The sequence below is a fragment of the Cnephaeus nilssonii genome, assembly GCF_951640355.1.
Source record: "Cnephaeus nilssonii genome assembly, chromosome: 15".
NCBI classification, from domain to species: Eukaryota; Metazoa; Chordata; class Mammalia; order Chiroptera; family Vespertilionidae; genus Cnephaeus; species Cnephaeus nilssonii.
In genome coordinates, this window is record NC_137086.1 from 2,118,153 (window position 1) to 2,136,804 (window position 18,652).

Sequence of the window (18,652 nt, forward strand, 5' to 3'; positions counted from 1 at the left end):
AACTATACATTCATTCAGCAAATTGTTCACTGCACTTCTCACTGAGAATAAAAAATGTTCAAACATAAAGCCTGTCCTCAGAAGAGGTTTTACTCTCTGTGTAAGGATACAGGCCATAGCAAAGGCTCTGAAGAGGTTGCTGGTTTGGTCCCCAGTAGGGGGCGTGCAGCCGATTAGTGATGTTTCTCTTTCATCTCTGTTTCTCTCTATCCCTCTCCCTCCTTCTCACTCTAAAAATCAATAAAAGCATTTAAAAATACTCGGAGATAATATGTAGACTTTTAAAAAAAATATATGTATGTATATATATTATTGATTTTTTACAGAGAGGAAGGGAGAGGGATAGAGAGTTAGAAACATGAATGAGAGAGAAACATTGATCAGCGGCCTCCTGCACACCCCCTACTGGGGACATGCCCGCAACCAAGGTACATGCCCCTGACCGGAATCGAACCTGGGACCCTTGAGTCTGCAGGCTGACGCTCTATCCACTGAGCCACACCGGCCAGGGCAATATGTAGACTTTTTATAGCCATCCTTTTCCTGTCTCTTATTACCAGCATTTAATTCAGCACCTTTGGTCCTCGGCATTGGGGGAAATGTACTGAACACTGGAAGAAATGTAAGAAGTGAAGTAACACAGCCGCTGCCATCAGGGACGGCAGGTGGCAGTGACAGGTGATGCACGGGTGGCGTGTCCGGGCGCTCATCGGTCCCTGCCCCCGACCGCGGCGGCGTGGGGGAGTGGGGCCCTTCACCTGCAGTGGGGGCTCAGGGGCTGCCACCCTTAGGAGCGAAGCACCTGTTCCTCTATTCAGTTTACAAACCAGGTCCCTTAAGAAGGACACTTCGTCCCTTCAGAAAAAATCAATCAAAAAGGAAGTTTACCCAAACTGTCATAAGGGTGGTTCATATTCTTAGAGGGTCTAAAGGTTCACATTTAAAGAAATATATATTTTATTGATTTCAGAGAGGAAGGGAGAGGGAGAGAGAGACAGAAACATCCATGATGAGAGAGAATCATGGATCGGCTGCCTCCTGCACGCTCCACACTGGGGATCAAGCCCGCAACCCGGGCCTGTGCCCTGACTGGGAATCGAACCGTGACCTCCTGGTTCTTAGGTCGACGTTCAACCACTGAGCCACACCAGGTAGGCTAAAGGGTCACATTTTGAAATAATTTTTATTCTACTTATTGAAAAAACCATATTATGGAAGTCAAAAGAAGTCATTTTCAGTATTATAGTAGCAATGTTATGAAAACATGCAAAATTCTACCTTAATCTCGCAGTGGGGAAACAAATTAAGACTGTATTCTTTGGATGTTGGGTTCTTCTCTTGTACACGGACATAGCACGGCTGCTACTGTCCTGATACATTTTTAAAGGAACAGCCTTCCAGTGAGTTCATGAACAATAACCTAGGCTTGTGCACACGAGTGAGTCAGGGTCATCATTTAGCTTCTGACTCAACTACTTGTAATTTTGGTAACTTGACTGACAAATTCCAAGTGCTTTGTTTTTGTTTGTTTTTAATCCTCGCCTGAGGATATTTTTCCCAATGATTTCCAGGGAGTGGGAGGGAGGGGGGAGGGGGGAGAGGGAGAGAAACATTGATGTGAGAAAGACATCTCAATTAGTTGTCTCACGCATGCACCCTTACCAGGGCTGGGGAAACTGCAACCGAGCTTACATGCCCTTGATCAGGAATCGAACCTGAGACTCCTCTGTCCACAGGCCGCCGCTCTAACCACTGAGCAGCCAGCCCGGGCTCCAGGTGCTTTGTTCATGCTCTCTTTCTGTGGGTGAGATGGTGAACAACACTTCTGTGATTTCCCCCCAAGTGGAGTTGACCGGCTAAAGCTCCGGGATCGGACTGCTGCTGTCCGCGGACACAGTCAGCACGTGGCACGGGTTCAGCCTCGGTCTGTGAGCAGGGAGCTGAGGGGTGATCGATCGCACTGGTTCTCAGTTGCTTTCGCTTTGCTGGCGACCTGTGTTGTGGACACACTGTTTTCTCGCGTCTTTCTCCCCCTCCGTGCTCCCCTTTGAGGAGGAGGCGTGTGCAGAGCAGCCAGCCGTGTGCACAGCATGTGTGGCTGCCATGTGCCTCCTGGCCGGGGGGCGGGTGGGGGGGCGGGGCTCAGTTGGTAGGAGCTTCGTCCCGATGCGCCAAGGTTGCCGGTTTGATCTCTGGTGAGGGCACATGCATCGGGTCTTTGTTCTTGTTGGCTCTGCTTGTGAGCATTGGGACAAAGAAAATCCATACAACGTAATCCTTTGGTCATGTAAATCTTTATTTCCTTGTTTTCCTCTCATTTGCAAGCTGAGATTTGAAAACAAATTCATTCCTTTGGAAAGTTGTAAGTGCAGGAACTCTGGGTCAGGAATGAGGACGGTCTTAGGCAAAAGGGCGACACCGAGCAGGAACCCTGCGGAGCGGTTACTTCTGCGCTCCAGGTGATGTGGGGCGGGAACGGGAGGTACTCATCTTTTGAGACTTTTCCTCAAAATCCATGGCGAGGAAGGATGAAAACAGAAGGGGCATCACCTTTGAGGGCTTCGAGGTCTCTGCATCCTTCTGGAGAGGAGGCGCTGTGTCATTCAGCCTCCCTCAGGCTTCAGAAGTAGGGAGGGGGAGGGGAGGAGGGGGAGGGAGGGAGAAGGCATACACGTGTGTTTTATAGACAAGGAGTTGAATGTGTCATAATGCCTTTTAAAAAGTTTTTATTGATTGATTTTTAGAGAGGAAGGGGCGAGAGAGAGATGTCAATTTGTTGTTCCACTTACTCACGCATTCACTGGCTGCTTCTTGCCTGTGCCCTCACCAGAGATCACACCGGCAACCTTGGCGCATCGGGACGCCGCTCCTACCAACTGAGCCCCCCCCCCCTCCCTCCCCCTCTCCCGGCCAGGGCTCCAGCATACTTTCTGCCTCTTTCCCACCCTCTGTGGGAGATACTAGGGTTTCCGGAATCACATTATAGAGAGCATCGCTCTACATGGTGAGAATGGTCCGGATGTTTGTTTTGCCCAGACTTGGTGACGTGGCCTGTTGCCCCGCTCCTTCGGGGCTGCTCTGGGCAGAGCCGGTGCGCAGGGGTACCGCCTGGGAACAGCACCCCGGCTGCTGCTGCCGCCCAGGACCAAAGGAGAGCATGCCTGCGTTCCCACGCTCGCCCCTCGTCTGTTTTGGGTGCTCCTGACCGGGGCTCGTCCCCTTCCTAAACCAAGGCTCCTGCATGCTGAGCGTCTCCCTGGAACGGACCCTGGTCCCCGGAGGGGTGAATGACACCGGTGTCTTCTCAGGAGGTCACCTGTGGGAAGTGGGGATCCTGAGCACAAAGGGGAAGAACACGTTGCTTAGGGAGTGAGCCCTGGGTCAGGTGACAGGAAAAAGGCAGGGTTCCCCCTGGCTGTGAGGTGAAGAATCCGGTGGGTGGGTTCCTCTCTCTGCTCCACTGGTTCAGAGACTGTCTTTCTGTCTGCCGTTCTGTCTGTGGTGTTCTGTCTGCGTTGTCTTTCTCTCCTCTGTCCCATAGACTGCCGCCTTAACTTGAATTTATGGATCGTATATGAAGTGTTTCCCAAAAATACAGTCGGAGCACTAAGTTTCTGTAATGGGTTTGAAATTCATGTGTACCACTTTCTGCCTATATATCTGGATTTAGGTATTTAAAAGTTAAATCAGTTTACTTGTTTTCTAAAAACGAGTTGAATGGAAAGGAAAGTCACAGTGGGCAAGCCAGGGCGTCTGAGGTCAGCACTGTGCTCAGAGGCACACGGCAGAGGACGTGGGCCCGGCCCACCACGCATGGACAGTCCCGTCGGGGACCTAGGACGTGACGTGGGGAAATGGCAGGCGTTTCAGGTGGTGAAGAAAAGCCAGGGGGTTGGGATAAAAAGTTGATTTGGGTCCTGGCCAGTGTGCTGGCCCGAGGGGCTGCAGGTTCAATCCCCGGCCCCGGCTGGGGCGCATGCAGGAGGCAACCAGTCGATCTGTCTCTCACGTCAATGTTTTTCTCTCTCCCCCTCTTTTCCTCCTCCCTCCCTCCACTCTCTCTGAAAAGCAATGGAAAAAATACCCTCTGGTGAGGATTCACACACACACACACACACACTCTCACACTCACACACACATACACTCACACACACACACACACACTCACACACTCACACACACACTCACACACACACTCTCACACACACACACTCACACACACACATACACACACACTCACACTTATACACACTCACACACTCTCACACTCACTTATACACACTCACACACACTCTCACACTCACACTTATACACACTCACACACACACAACACTCTCACACTCACACTTATATACACACACACACTCTCACACTCACACTTACACCCACACACACACACATACACACACACACACTCACACACACACACACATACACTCACACACTTATACACACATACACTCTCACACTTATACACTCACACTCACTCACATACACACACACACACACACTCACACACACACACTCAGTTGGTTTGGGACAGAGGCAGGGTGTAGAGGGGAACGTCCTGAATATGAGCCCCAGCCCCATGCCCTCTACCTGGGGGACAATTTAAAAATCCCTCCCTTTCCTTGTAAACGAGGACAGGCCTGCCTCTCCGGGCTGTGGGGAGGAAGGAAGGAGACCCCGTGTGTGACGTGCCAGCCCCGGTCTGGAGCATCAGTGCTCAGGGAGGGGTGTCCCTGCTGTGGCCCGTGGCACAGGCCTGGGTGCAGGTGGGATTGACGTGTGGAGAGGCAGAGCCCCGTGGGGGCCCCCGAGGGGAGCAGGACGGGGGAGCAGGACGGGCACAGGGACGGGAGGCGGAGCCCACTCCCCAAGGTGCTGTGGGAACGGCGCGGAGAGCTGGTGGGGGGACAGGATGGAGGTGACTAACCTGTCAGCTTGGACGAGCGCTCAGCTTTTAGGCTGTTTGGTCTCGTCCTGCTCAGGAGCCGTGTGTAGACCAGAGGGAGAATGAAGCTCTACCTCGGCAGTGTGTGTACTTTCCAGAGCGCATGCTCAGGCACGGGGCTGTGATTTTCCTTTCTCTCTGCCCTCTCCCCACGCCCTTCTCTTACCTCCCGTTCCGGTAGGCTCTCCCCTTTTCTAGCTCACACGGCTCCCTGTCTGGCCTGGGTGCAGCCAGGCGCCCACAGCCCCAGGCAGATCTGCTCTTGGTTGCTCGGGCCGAGGGGCTGTGGCCGTGGACTGGGAGGAACGCAGCCCAGGGTCTGGTCTGTGGAATGTGCCTGGTTTTTAAAAACTGTCATTCCAGTAACATCCACCGCGTGGTGCTCACGCATCAGCAATGAATTCTAAGTCTCCTTGAAAGGAGCTCAGAAAACGTGGTGACCACGTGCGGGACGCTAGAATCCAGAGTCACAAAAAGAGGAGGAAATTGGAGCGTGTTCATTTGCCGAAGAAGCTTTGCCTGGGACTCGCTCAGTACCACTTTCAGGATGTCACCCCCTGATGTAGCAAATCCCAGAACATTCGGGCGTCGGGCGCTGCCGGCTGTCCTCAGCGGACAGACACGCAGGCAGGTCCCAGCGCGGCGTATGAAGCCGTCAGGCCGCTGCAGGGGAACCTGTGCTGTGGTGACTTCTAAAGTGACACCCAGGTGACAGCTCGTCCCTGTGCCACGTTACATACGTGTTCCGACAGCACGTCAGAGCTCCCGCTGCCTTTCCCGTTAGAGTCTGCCGTTGCTCTGACCAACGGTGGTTCTGAAATAAACCCTTTTTTAAAAACTTCTTTTCGGTGAGAAGCCGCGCTCATTTAGAACAGCCGGGTCGTTTCCGGGACGTCGGGTCTCGCGGGCTGAGCCGCGGTTGCCATCGGGCCGTGGCTCACGGGCCTTCCCTTGCAGGTGTTCATCTCTGTGAACTGCCTGAGCACGGACTTCTCCTCCCAGAAGGGCGTGAAGGGCTTGCCGCTGAACATCCAGATCGACACCTACAGCTACAACAACCGCAGCAACAAGCCGGTGCACCGGGCCTACTGCCAGATCAAGGTCTTCTGCGACAAGGTGGGCCGCGGCGGGACCCGGCCTCGGGGAGAGGGCAGGGCCTGCCCGTGTCCCAGCTCAGTGTCACGGACTGCTGTGCTGTGAATAGAAATGGGGCAGGCACTCACTGTTTCCCGTGCAGGGACACATTATGGAGGGAAGAGAAGAATCTTGTTCTTATGGAAAATTACTTTTCTAAAAATATGTTTTTATTTATTTCAGAGAGAGGAAGGGAGAGGGAGAGAGATAGAAACATCAACGAGAGAGAATCATCGATTGGCTGCCTCCTGCACACCCCCTACTGGGGATCTAACCGGCAACCCCAAGGCATGTGCCCTGACCAGGAATCACACTGTGACCTCCTGGTTCATGGGTCAAAGCTAAAGCACAGAGGCACCCCGGCCGGGTGGGACAGTGGCGTTTGTTGGGTATGTCTGATAGATTCGGGGGACACCAGGGCCCCGCCGGGCTGTGCTCCGTCCTTGGTGGCCCCTCAGCCTCCTGGTTTGTAGGCAGTACCGCGCTCTGAGAGCCCCGTCTCAGACTGCCTTTGGTGACGACCATGATTTTTATTTCTAATCCGCGTGAACTTACACTTCTGTAAATGACAAGAACAATTCAAATGAATTGCTGTTAATGAAACAAAGTTATACAAGCTGCAAGCCCCATTTTTAATTACTGACTCAGCAGACTTAGAAGTATCCTGTCTAATTGCTTCCCAGATGCCTTCTCCATTTCGGTGTGTTTTTACTCAGACCACAACAGGCTGTCCACGATCACACGTTGAATTTTGCTGTGTTAGAGGCGTCAGCACGAGTTAGCACGGACGGAAGTTTTCCGTGTCAGGCGGTAGAAACTGCAGGCAGCTGCCAGGAGAAAGAACAGGACTGGCTCCTGCTCCTGACACGTTGGGTTCCAATCAGGCTTCTGGGAGGAAGCTGCTGTGTCGGTGGCCGGCCTAGAAACGGAGCCGCAGGGCCCGTCACGAATTGCCCAGTTACTGTCTGACGCAGCGGCCGCACCAAGCGCAGACTCGAGCTCTCTGCCGCGTGAGTGTGAGCTGTGGGCTCTGTGCAGCAGGTGTCCGTTCTCCAGGTTGCAGCGCTGGGCGTGGTTTGAGACACCACCACATTCCAGCTTCCGGCGTCGCTGCTGCCTGTGTGTGTGCATGTTGGTCACATGTAAGGCAGCATGCTGTCCGGGTCCTGGGTAGCCTGTCAGGTGTGCAGGCCGAGTCCGGTGCTGTTCATGCCTTGGGTGTAAGCTCTGTGCGGTGTGAGAGGCGCACACAGGCGGTGAGAAGCAGGCTCTGCCGGGTCCCTCGGCCTTCATGGCGGTGGCTGCCTCTGTAAGTCCCCTAAACACCCCTCCGGGTGCTGGCTTGCTGGAGCAGAGGCCTGCGTGGAGGCGGGAGTGGCCGTGTCCTGCGCCCAGCCCCTGGCACACAGGAGTGGTCATAAGCGGTGTATCGTAGCCGGTGCCCAGGGACATGGACGGTGGAGTTATGCATGTTCTCATCCCCAGTTTCTGTTGTTTTGTTTTGTTTTTATCATCCCCAGTTTTTAATCTCAGGGCTGTGATGGATCATGTAAAAATCCTGCACGAGAAGAGAATATTCTGTGTGTGTTTTATGTCATTAATTTCCAGTCTTTGGACTTTTCGGCCACATGCAGCCCCTGTGACCTCACCCTGTCCTGGTCCCGGGTCTGTCCTTGCTCACGGCTGAGGGCGCCGCTTCTCGTCTAGGCTCTTCCTGCTCCTCTCTGTGCAGATCCCTCCTGCCCTCCGATGCTCTGCTTTCCGAGGTCCGAGTCCGTCGCTGGTGCCGGCCCGCTCCTTCCCCGCTGCGGCTCCTCAGCTCTCACGCCTTACGAATCTGGTCATTTCGTCCGACACGAACGCGAAGGCGCCTTCTGGGGCCCTTCAGAGGCGCTTACGTTGTTGGTCTCCCAAGAAGGGTTATCAGTGCTTTACGACGAGTTGCTCAATTAGTGTGACAAATAGAACTTTCTCTCCTTTCAGAAACGGCAACAATGTAGCGCTTTTTCAGGAAAATGGGGACAGAAGTTGGGTGGCTGGCCAGTGGAAGTCTGGCAGCTCCTGTCTCTGTGAGCTCCTCTCTCTCAGCTCCTGTCTCTCTCTGAGCTCCTGTCTCTCTCTGAGCTCCTCTCTCTCTCTGAGCTCCTGTCTCTGTGAGCTCCTCTCTCTGAGCTCCTGTCTCTGTGAGCTCCTGTCTCTCTGAACTCCTGTCTCTGTGAGCTCCTGTCTCTGTGAGCTCCTGTCTCTGTGAGCTCCTGTCTCTGTGAGCTCCTCTCTCTCTCTCTCTCAGCCCGGTCTGACGTAGGAGAGAAACGGTCACTGACACTGTTTCCCATGTCAGCTTGCTCCCTCATCCGAGTCCCGGTCCCTGCGGCTGTGACGGCTCACTGCGTCTTTGAAGGCAGTGACACGCCGGCGAGCTAACCAGCTGTGCATGCAGCTGGCACAGCCGCTGGGGAGGGTGGCTGCTGTTTCCTGTGATTCCGCAGAGTTAAACATGGTTTTCAGAAGAGGCTTTTTAGCCCGGGGGGCGTGGCTCAGGGCTTGAGCGTCGACCTGTGAACCAGGGGGTCACGGTTCGATTCCCACTCAGGGCACATGCCTGGGTTGTGGGCTCCATTCCCAGTGTGGGGTGGGCAGGAGGCAGCCGATCCATGATTCTCTCTCATCACTGGTGTTTCTATCCCTCTCCCTTCCTCTCTGAAATCAATAAAAATATATTTCTTAAAAATAGGCTTTTTAGAGGAAACTGCGGTGATAGCTCCAGGAACGTGATGGCAATGGGTCCATTTCCAAGAGGAGCTGTCCCCACCCCCACCCCACCGCTGCGGGTGAGAGTCACATATTTCCGAGAGGATCAGATAAACAGAAGCATGTTTTCTCTTGTCTTGCCTTGACCTACAGGGAGCAGAACGGAAAATCAGGGACGAAGAGCGAAAACAGAGCAAAAGAAAAGGCAAGTGCCTGACCCGCTCCGGTGAATGCTGTGAGCAGGCGTGGGGCCTCCGGGCTCAGCCCCTGTCCTGTCGGAGCGCCTGAGCTTTCCGCAGGAGTCTCGCTGGCTGCTTCCCTCTGTGGTTGGAGGCCTGGCTTCCTCCACCAGCCGAGGCCGAGGGTGGCTCAGGGGTGGTCTCCGGGGCGCAGGAGGGCTCCTGGCTCTGCCCGCATTTCGGCTGTCCGTCCCCGCAGTCGCTGGTGGCAGCCCTGGTGCACAGCTGAATGCACACTGGGGACTTGCCTGGGTTTTTAAGAATAAAGTAACACCCTGGAGAGCGCAGGGTGTCTTCGTTCCAGATGAGCAGCTTTCCTGTCCCGTATCCTAACATCTGCAGGAGCTGCAGAGCCTCAGTTTGGACATCTCGCCAGGGAAGCCTTTCTTTTTCACGTGACCAACATTCACATTCCCCAAGCCCTCTCTCGCCACGAGGGAAAACGCTGCTCTTTGCCCGCAGTTTCCTCCGCAGGGCGTGGCGCTGCGTCTGTTCTCCGAGCGGAGCGCTCAGCAGACATTTGCCCCTTGGCGCACTAGTCAGGTGCCCCTGCGGCATCGGGGCGCCCCGACGCCACTCCCGGGAGCGGCTGCTGCTGGGAAAGCTGTGGCCGAGGACTCCGGGGCGGGGCGGGGCGGGGGGACCCTGCAGTCTCATAAAGGAGAAGGCAGACCGTGTTGCCCTCAGCCTCGCTGAAGGGAAGGAGCAGGGAGGGGTGTCGGAGCTAGAAGAGGCCTCGTGTTAGAATGTGAATTCCTCGATGCGGCAGCCACGGTGAATCCCCCTGAGTTCTGTCCATACACTTCGATCTTCGAGCCTTTCAGACAAGGCTTTGCTTCGCGTCTGTTCCTGATCGGGGCGTGTGTGTGTGTGTGTGTGTGTGTGTGTGTGTGTGTGTGTGTAAAGATGCCTTTTCCCCTCTGATTTCCATAAGACGTTCTTCTAGTGTGCGAAACACCAACAGCACACTCCTTCCTTCACATACCGCTTCCTCCGGGGTCCGGGACGGGCCTGCCTCTCCCGGGGCCCCGGTTGGAGCTTCTGACCATTGAGGAGCCTGCTCGCCGCTCAGCCTGTGCACACACTGCTGACGGGGGTCCTCCCTTTTCCAGTGTCTGACGTCAAAGTGCCGCTGCTCCCCACTCACAAACGCATGGACATCACCGTCTTCAAGCCCTTTGTCGACCTGGACACGCAGCCTGTCCTCTTCATTCCCGACGTGCACTTCGCCAACCTGCAGCGGGGCGCTCACGTACGTACCAGGTCCCAGGGCGGCTGCGGGGCGTGAGGCTCAGCCAGAAGGAAGGCTTTGTAAACAGAAGCCAAAACAGGGGAGGCGTGCCAGCGCCCGGTCGGCTCTTGGAGTGTCCGTGGGTGACGCGATGTCCTCGCAGAACGGGGTGTGTGAGCGCCATTGGAGACGCAGTGCCAGACCCGTCACCTAAATCCGCTGGGGGGGGGGGGGGTGGTTGGTGATCCTCACCCGAGGATACTTTCCATTGATTTTTTAGAGAGAGTGGAAGGGACGGGGAGAGACACAGAGAGAGAAACATCGATGTGAGAGAGACACATCGATTGGTTGCCTACCACACACGCCCGGACCAGGGCCGGATCGAGCCTGCACCTCAGGTATGTATCCTCGATCAGAATCGAACCCGGGATTCTTCTGTCCGCGAGCCAACACTATACACAGAGCCAAGCCGGCCAGGGCCAGGTTCTGTTTATTTTGATTTTAGCTCGTTTACAAGGCGCTAGAATAGTCACATGAGTTCGAGTCTTTGATCTCGTGGATTTAACTTCCGTGGGTCTGGACGGGAGGGAAGAGCCAGAGGGGTCCGTGGGGCCAGGCAGCCTCGTGCGCGAAGAGCAAGGTGTCAGGCACTGGGTCGCCATTGCGCACAGACAGCCGTGTCTCGGCCACCAGAGGCTGGTGGCGAGAGCGTGAGCAGAGTGGAGCGCGCTTTCCCACTGAGCGCGGATGGACACGGGAGAGGCGGGCTGCGCGCACGTGGGAGACAGATCTAGGTTTGTGCGGGCCCATGGTTTGTAGAGTCTTGGGCAAAGCCATTGCCAGTGTATTCAGTTCTAACGAGAAGCTTTGGCAAACTTTTTCTGAAAAGGGTCAAGTAACAAACAGGTTAGGTGTTTGTGGCCACACGGCCTCTGTTGGGACGACGTCACCCGCGGCTCGCAGTGCCAAAGCCGGCATCTCAGCCCGGCAGGGACGGCGCCGGCCACAGGCCAGCAAGCGCTTGCTTTCCTCGCCCCGACGGGGCCAGGCTCGCTGCCGCCCCCGAGGTGGAGGAGTCCAGCATGTCTCCAAGAATCTGTCGATGAAAAACAGGCGAAAGGTGGTGTGTTCGCTGGGTCAGGGTCAAGACTGCGTTCGCTTGAGGAATCACTTACTTGTGGTCTGAACTGTTGTGAGCAGGGATTTGAAAAGCAACCCACTGTTCTGTTTGTAGGTCCTCTCCATCGCCGCGGAGGAACTGGAGGGCGAAGGGTAAGATTTACGCTTTGTTCTGTTCTAAGTTCTTTTTATTTTGAAACCATCTCAAACGTGGAGAAAATTGCAAGTCTGATAGAGCTCGTGTTTTCCTGAGCCGTTTGACCTGGGTGACCCGTCATTCCTCAGTACTGGGTGTGTGTCTCCTGCATCCGGGGACGAGGACGCGCTCCCCCGAGACAGGACCTTGGCACTGAGACACGGCCCCAGTCGGCACTCACCCACTCAGGCCCCGCCGTCGTTGCAGCCTGGCCTTGGCAGTGGAAAGGGGCCAGTGCGGACCCACGCGGTGCACTTAGCTGTCATTCCTCCACGCCCGCGGTCCGGAGCCCATCTCTCCTTCGGTCCCGGAGCCAACACCGTGGAAGGTTCCAGTTGTTCTGTGGACTGCCCCCCAGTGTCGCCTCCTGGTTAGACTAGATCGTGCACCTGGGCAGGAAGGCCGAGCCTGCAGCCTTCCCCGGGAGGCCTGTGGGCGGCACACTGCCCACTGATGCCCGATGCAGGGGGTCACCAGCCTCCTCTCCTTCTGCAGTAAGTGCTTTGTGGGGAAGGCGCGTTGTAGCTTTGTAAATCCCTCCTCCCTCATCACACTTTCAACTTCGCCCTCGTTTATCTCGGCGTGGGCTCATGGTTTCCAGTTTTGCTCAGTAAGCTGTAGCCCAGCACTGTCACTTGTCTGCTCAGCTTGTCCCTGCGCCGGCAAAGCCCCCAGTGGCTCCCAGATCCTCCGACATGACCTCCCACCCCCCACCCCCGGGGCCTGGCGCTCCCCCACCTCGGGCAGCTGTTCCGGGCACGGTGCCTCCCTCCTCCCCGGACCCTGCTCCGCACGGTGAACGGCTCAGACCCTCTGGGCGCTGGGTGTGTGCGCAGCTGTCGAGGTGTTGCCGCGCCCCCCCCCCCCCCCCCCCCCCGCCGTGGGCACCTCCGAGCCTCTGGGCCCTGACTGCCCCCTGGCAGCCTCCTGCGCAGTGCTCCCCGTGGTGAGGGCCCTCTGGGCCACGTCATAGCCCCCCCCCCCCCCCATGGTGCCTGCCGTGGCCTCCACCGCTGCTGTGCTCAGACCTAGGCGCTCCCTGTGCTGTCGTCGGAGGCCTCGGAGGTTCCAGAAGCCGGGGCAGAGGGTTTAAAACCAGCCCCTGTTCTTGAAGCGCTGATCCCGCTCGAAGCCACGCACTCCTTTCTTTGTTTTCAGTCACTCGACGGGTTTTTGCTCACCGCTCTGAACCTCACAACGTCAGCGCCCATGGCATGCTTTTGGCAGCCAGTCCCGCCGTCTCTCCACTCCTTCCTCCAGCTGCCCCTCGGCCTTCCCACTGACACCGGTGTTTGTTGTTAATCTCACCCGAGGATAGTTTTCCATTGATTTTTAGAGAGAGAGGAAGGAAGGGGGAGAGACACAGAGAGAAACACGATGTGAGAGAGAGACAGAGCTTGGCTGCCTCCCACACGCCCTGTTCAGTCGGTCTCTCTCTCGGGGCCTCCAGTGTGTGTCCACACAACAAGGAGGCGGGAGCAGAGGCAGAGGGAGGGTCACCTGAGTCTGAGCTCGGCCCTGCCCAGGCCGTCCGGGCTCGCAGGTGCCTTGGAAGTCACGTACTGCGCTTCGTCTCCGCAGCTCGAACCTGAAAAGGGGGCCGTACGGGTCCGAGGACGATTTTGTGGTCCCCCCGCCTGCTAAGCTGACCCGGATCGAGGAGCCGAAGAGAGGTGCGTTGGCCTCGTGTCTTAGTGGGACTTTTGCATTGGAAGTGAGGTCTCAACTTGCCAAAAGCATCAGGCGCTCAAACCAGCCTTGTCCGGTTTGACGTCCTTGTCCTGGCGAGCGCATTAAGCCTTAAACGGACGGCAGGGCTAAGAAGCCGAAAGCTGAGCCCTCGGACATGGTGGACGGGGTCATGTGCGTCCGTGGTGTGGACGCCTCTTTATTTTAACCGGCGCCAGGCTCTGCTTCCCGTTTGCTCTATGCATGACCCGTGTCCTTTCCCCTCTCACCTCCTCGCTCCCAACGGGGATTAGTGCTGCTCTACGTGCGGAAGGAGGCAGAGGAAGTCTTCGACGCCCTGATGCTCAAGACGCCGTCCTTGAAGGGCTTGATGGAGGCCGTGAGTAGCGCGCTTTGCAGTAATGCTCCTTAGCAGTGGAAGCTGCCCGGCGGCCTGGCTCAGGGGCTGGGCATCGACTTAGGAACCAGGAGGTCACGGTTCAGTTCCCAGGCTCGATCCCCAGCGTGGGGCACGCAGCTGATACGAATCGTCTGACCCCAAAGCAAGGCCTCGGTACACTTGCTCGGAATGCGTGTGACTGTGGATGTGTGTCTCGGAGCATCTGTCCAAACCCGTGCGTGTCCAACACAGAGGGGACGCAGTGAACACGGCGGACTGTAACTCGTAACGTTGTAGCTCGTCGCCTGCAGCAAGCGCAGGGCACTAACGTGAGAGGTTAACGCATAGCCGGTGCTTCTGCCCCCTTTTCTGCGGGCTTAACACTGCTCTGTGGAATGCCCTTTAAACACTCTGGCCTGTCAGCAGTCAAAACGTAAATAATAAAACAGCTGACACGTAATACACTTACGGGCATCTGTACACTCGGGATATAGAGCTCCCAGCTCCCGCCACAGGGCGGCTGCCCCCCGCCCAGGCTGGAAAGACAAGCATTTTGAAACTCATGGTTGAGTGACTCCCACTATTCGTAGACACATATTTGTTCGTTAAAGCCAGTAAAATGCCATCTTACCGTTCTTTTCCATTGCTCTTCTCTTTCAGATCTCAGACAAATATGATGTTCCCCATGACAAGATTGGGAAAATATTCAAGAAATGTAAAAAAGGGTGAGCATTCGTGCCCTGAGTAAGATGGGTTTATTCAGCGTGACTGCTGCTCACGCGCGCTGGGCCCAGTCCAGAGCCTCACAGACGCGTTCCCGGGAGGACGAGCTTTTCCTGAAATCACCCCCACGCAGCCATCGCCCTGTCTCGCCTCCTCGTGGGTTTTGCACTTCTCCCTGGCAGCAGAGCCCACTGAGGGTTACTGCCCCATTGGAGAACCCGTCAAGGGTCAGGCTGGGTCGGGCGCGTCCTACGTGACGCACGTTCACGTGACCCTCGGGGCTGGGTGGTCCCGTGCAGGGTTTAGCGGGTTTAGGGCAGGCAGCCGAGGCACAGAGCGGGAGACCTGCCCCCGATCAGGCCGGGGCCGAGGCCAGGGGTCCAGTGAGTCTTGACCGAGGCCCCGCCTTTGCTGCTGCCCCTCCCTCTCTGCCCGGGGTCGTGTTTGCAGCCACAGAGCAGGGCGTCCTTGTCCAGAGAGCAGCATTTTCGTTCCAAGTGTCTGTGCTGTTTGGCAGGGTCAGAGGGCAGAGAATTCTAACGCAAATCCTCACGGGAACTTGGCAGACGGGCCTGGTGGGAAGGGCGGACTTAGTGCTGGTTCAGTCAGCGCTGAAGGTAACGTGCCAGGGGAGGTCCTTTGTCAGGGGACTGCAGCTTCAGGTCCCGTAGGTTGATCTTACTGATACGCTTTCGAAAGCTGGACCCACGCACGCCCTGCACTGTGGCAGGTGCTTTGCTTGCGTCCCCATTGAACCCTAGGATGCGCACTATTACCCCGTCTCAGCTGGGGCGATGGGGGGTTAGGGGCTGTAGTAATGGCCTCGTGTCACAGCTAGTGAGCAGCAGAGCCAGCTGCACGCGGGCGCCCCGGTTTCAGGGGGCAGGCTGAGCGCCCGTCTCCCTCCCCCCAGGATCCTGGTGAACATGGACGACAACATCGTGAAGCACTACTCCAATGAGGACACCTTCCAGCTGCAGATGGAGGAGGTGGGGGGGTCGTACAGACTCACCCTCACGGAGATCTGAGGGCGCCCTGGCCCGCAGACCCCACAGTTCCACGAAGGTGTTGCCTCGGTCTCGCTGTCTGCCAGGCCCCTGGTCAGCCTCCTTCCCAACACAGCGACGTCGGTGGGAGGGACTCCTTTCGCGCTGGAGATGGGGCCGCACGCGGCTTGGCGATGGCGTGGAGCACACCGCATTGGCGCTTCTCGGATGAGAGAAACCCATACGCTATTATTACGCTTGCCTTTTCTGATATAAATACTTAGGGTTAAAGTGAAAACTCTGCTCCAAGATTTAATGGACTCGCTGGGAACCTTTAGGATATCTGCTGCAGTATTTATAAAAATATTTTTATTACACGTTCAATTCAATATCCTGTGGTATTAGGTTCAGGTGTAGCTAGCAGCACCGTGGCCAGACTACAGCTATCGGGCTGTCCCCGTGTCCGGTGTCCGCGGGCCTGCCCAGGACCAGTCAGAGGCAGTGGTGTGGCCGTAAGGCTTCGGTGCCGGCCTGAGCTCAGTGTCACTACCTGCCTCGGTAGTGGGAGCCCCGTCCCAGAACAAAGGGTTCACCCTCTCCCCCCCATACATGTTTACTCCAGCAGAGCGCGTTCCCGGGACCTCCCCTCGCGACTCTTGAAGCACCCGCTGCCTTTCTCATGCAGACCTTCGGGGCCACAGTGTACATGAGTGCAATAAGTTCCCAAGGCCGGCGTCTGTAAATGTGTACATACGTGTCTTATACAGATAGGTAATATATGCACGCGGCATCCGTGGGCATACACGGAGAGATGCGATGACAACTACCTGAGAGACTCGGCCTAGGCCGGAGGCTGAGTCATTTTGATAATTAACGTCCACCGAGCAGATGGAACACTCGGCGGAACCCAGAGCACACGCAGTCGTCCCGAGCGGAACGTTCCGGGCCTGCTCAGGGGCCGCGGCTCGCTCTCGGCCGCTGTCGTCTGGATCTGCACTGTTTACACATGAAGTAAAGGGAAGACGCCCTGCGGGGGCTGCAGGTGCGTGGCGTGTGCGGGCGTCGGCCCTGTGCCCTCGTGCCGCGACAGACGGGGATGCAGCTGACACAGCTCTGTCCTTCCCAGTCTTCCTGCCAGAAGGGAGGCGTTGCGCCGCGTTGCAGACCTCGCGCCTCGGTTATCCGTGCACTCACGGTGTAGAAGCGGTCACGGGTGTAGGAGACTCACGTGGCAGGGAGACGTTTTGTACACATGTTTAAGAATATAGGAATATTACACAGTGTCATTTTATAACATAAGATCACGGGTATCTGTCGGTTCAGGGAACTAGTTTGTTTGTAGAAGTAGAACGGATAGTTGCATTGCGTTAAAATATCCTAATGAAGTATGTGAACTCAATTGCTGGTTTTCTAAAATAAGATATGGGACACGGGTCATATGATAATATTTTCTATTGTGTTTTATGAAATTGATTGTGCCTTGTTTACTGTTTTTAATTGTATCATTGAAGATGCATTTTAAGCCAACGGGATTAAATTTATGTGCCTATCTCGTAAGATGTCATTTCCTGTTACTCCGTTTGAATGTGCCCTTTTATTAGGCAGGCCGACCGGCGGGATCTGAGATCTTAAAGAGGCAGAGCCGCGACGGCCTCCCTGGCAGTTTCTGCTTGTGCCCAGCACGCGGCCTCGGCCTCGGCCTCGCTCCCATCTGAGTGACCCTCCAGGGCTCTGAAACGATCCCAGTGATGGTTCCGTGAGGGGCCCTGAATAATAATCATAAGCTTCAACTGTGAACCAAAACGTAACCGCGAGAGCCGCGGGCGAACGCCTTAGGCCTAGAATCTCAGTGTTCTTGGTTTTCAAAAGCGGCACAGAAGTGTTCAGTTTAAAAATCTACCAGTAATGTTCCAGTTCATCAGGGTTTCTAAGTCAAACAGCTGCTGTGCGCCATGTTCCGGGAGCTGGGCCTCGCTGTGACAGACGGAAACACATCCAGTGCCCGCACCGTCACATGACGACGGACGCTCCCGGTGCGGTCCCGCGACACCGCATCGTCACCCTCACCCTCGGGCCTGAGTCGGGATCCTTAGGGGCCGGCTCCGCCCTGGCCACCGGCGTCCTCCACCTGCAGGGCCTGGACTCTGCCGGGCCACGCTGCAGCGAGCTCCGGGTCCCTCTGCTCCGCCCCGCGTGCTGGGCGTTTCTTCCTCCCCGTCCCAGCGCTTCCCTCTGTCTCAGCACTTGGCTTCCGGGAGTGAGGGCAGAAGCGTGCCTTTAGGGTGAGTGCGAGGGCTCCAGAGGAGTGCTCAGAGGGAGCCATTCCCACCCCCACAGTCTCCCCGGGGAGAACCCGGGGCGGGGTCTCCACAGACACCCCGTCCTTCCTGCGGACTCGGCCCCCAAGGCACACAGCTTGGCGATAGGGGCCTGCTGCTTTTTATTTTTATTTATTTCTTTTCTTGCCGCTGTTTTCCCTTATCTCTGTCCTCCAGGCAGGCTGTCTTTTGAGCGCCTGTTTAGAACGCGACCATCATGTCGATAGCCACTTCTGACCGCTGCCACGGATGCTCGCGGGGCGGAGGGCGCCCGGAGGCCGTGGCCGCTGGCCTTACCTGCTTGTCCGGGAGGAGGACGGGGCGGCTCCTGGAGGAGGAGGCTGAGTCACGCTCAGTGACTTTTACAGATGGGGCCACATGGCCATCCAAAGCGAACCGACTTGGTCCCACCCACCGAGCAGGCGTCCGTCCCACCGTCCGTCCTGGATTTGCGCTGCTCTGAGTGATGGGAAGTGAGACTTCGTGAGCCGGGCCGTTTGTACTTGATTTTCTATGAGGCCTGTGTGTATGTCCTTGAAAAGGTCACCTGCTCGTTGTCCCAATTTCCCATTTCTTAAGCACCGCAGTCCAGGGCGACCCGCCCTCCCCCGCCGCGCACTTACTGACTCTGTCACTTGACCGTCTCAGGTCCCCACACCATGGACTGCGCAACCGCGAGGGGAGCCCCAATGTGAACACGGGCTCTGGGTGCGGTGGTGGCAGACGCCCACTGTGGCAAGGGGTGCTTGGGGGGGCTGTGCACGGGTGGGGGCAGCGGGTGTGGAGACGGCTTTTCTGTGAACCTGAAACGACTCCAGGAAAGCGAAGTCCTGATAAAAACGTCTGTTCCCACACGAAGGCGCAGGCTCGCTCTCTCCTGCCCGAGGCCCCTGAGAACGGCTGTGGGCCTGGGAGCCCAGCCGCCCTCACTCC

At 56.5% G+C, this 18,652-nt stretch overlaps 1 protein-coding gene across 1 annotated transcript in view; it reads left to right on the top strand.

Moving 5' to 3' along the window:
- Window positions 1-16,958, top strand: part of GRHL1 (grainyhead like transcription factor 1) — a 39,757-nt gene extending 22,799 nt beyond the window's left edge. The window contains exons 9-16 of the mRNA XM_079792715.1: window positions 5,912-6,070; window positions 8,993-9,044; window positions 10,191-10,330; window positions 11,544-11,581; window positions 13,206-13,297; window positions 13,607-13,692; window positions 14,353-14,417; window positions 15,329-16,958. Coding sequence (XP_079648841.1) covers window positions 5,912-6,070; window positions 8,993-9,044; window positions 10,191-10,330; window positions 11,544-11,581; window positions 13,206-13,297; window positions 13,607-13,692; window positions 14,353-14,417; window positions 15,329-15,443 — 747 coding nt within the window. The 3' untranslated portion in view covers window positions 15,444-16,958. The remainder of the gene's footprint in view (window positions 1-5,911; window positions 6,071-8,992; window positions 9,045-10,190; window positions 10,331-11,543; window positions 11,582-13,205; window positions 13,298-13,606; window positions 13,693-14,352; window positions 14,418-15,328) is intronic.
- Window positions 16,959-18,652: the final 1,694 nt, after the last annotated feature.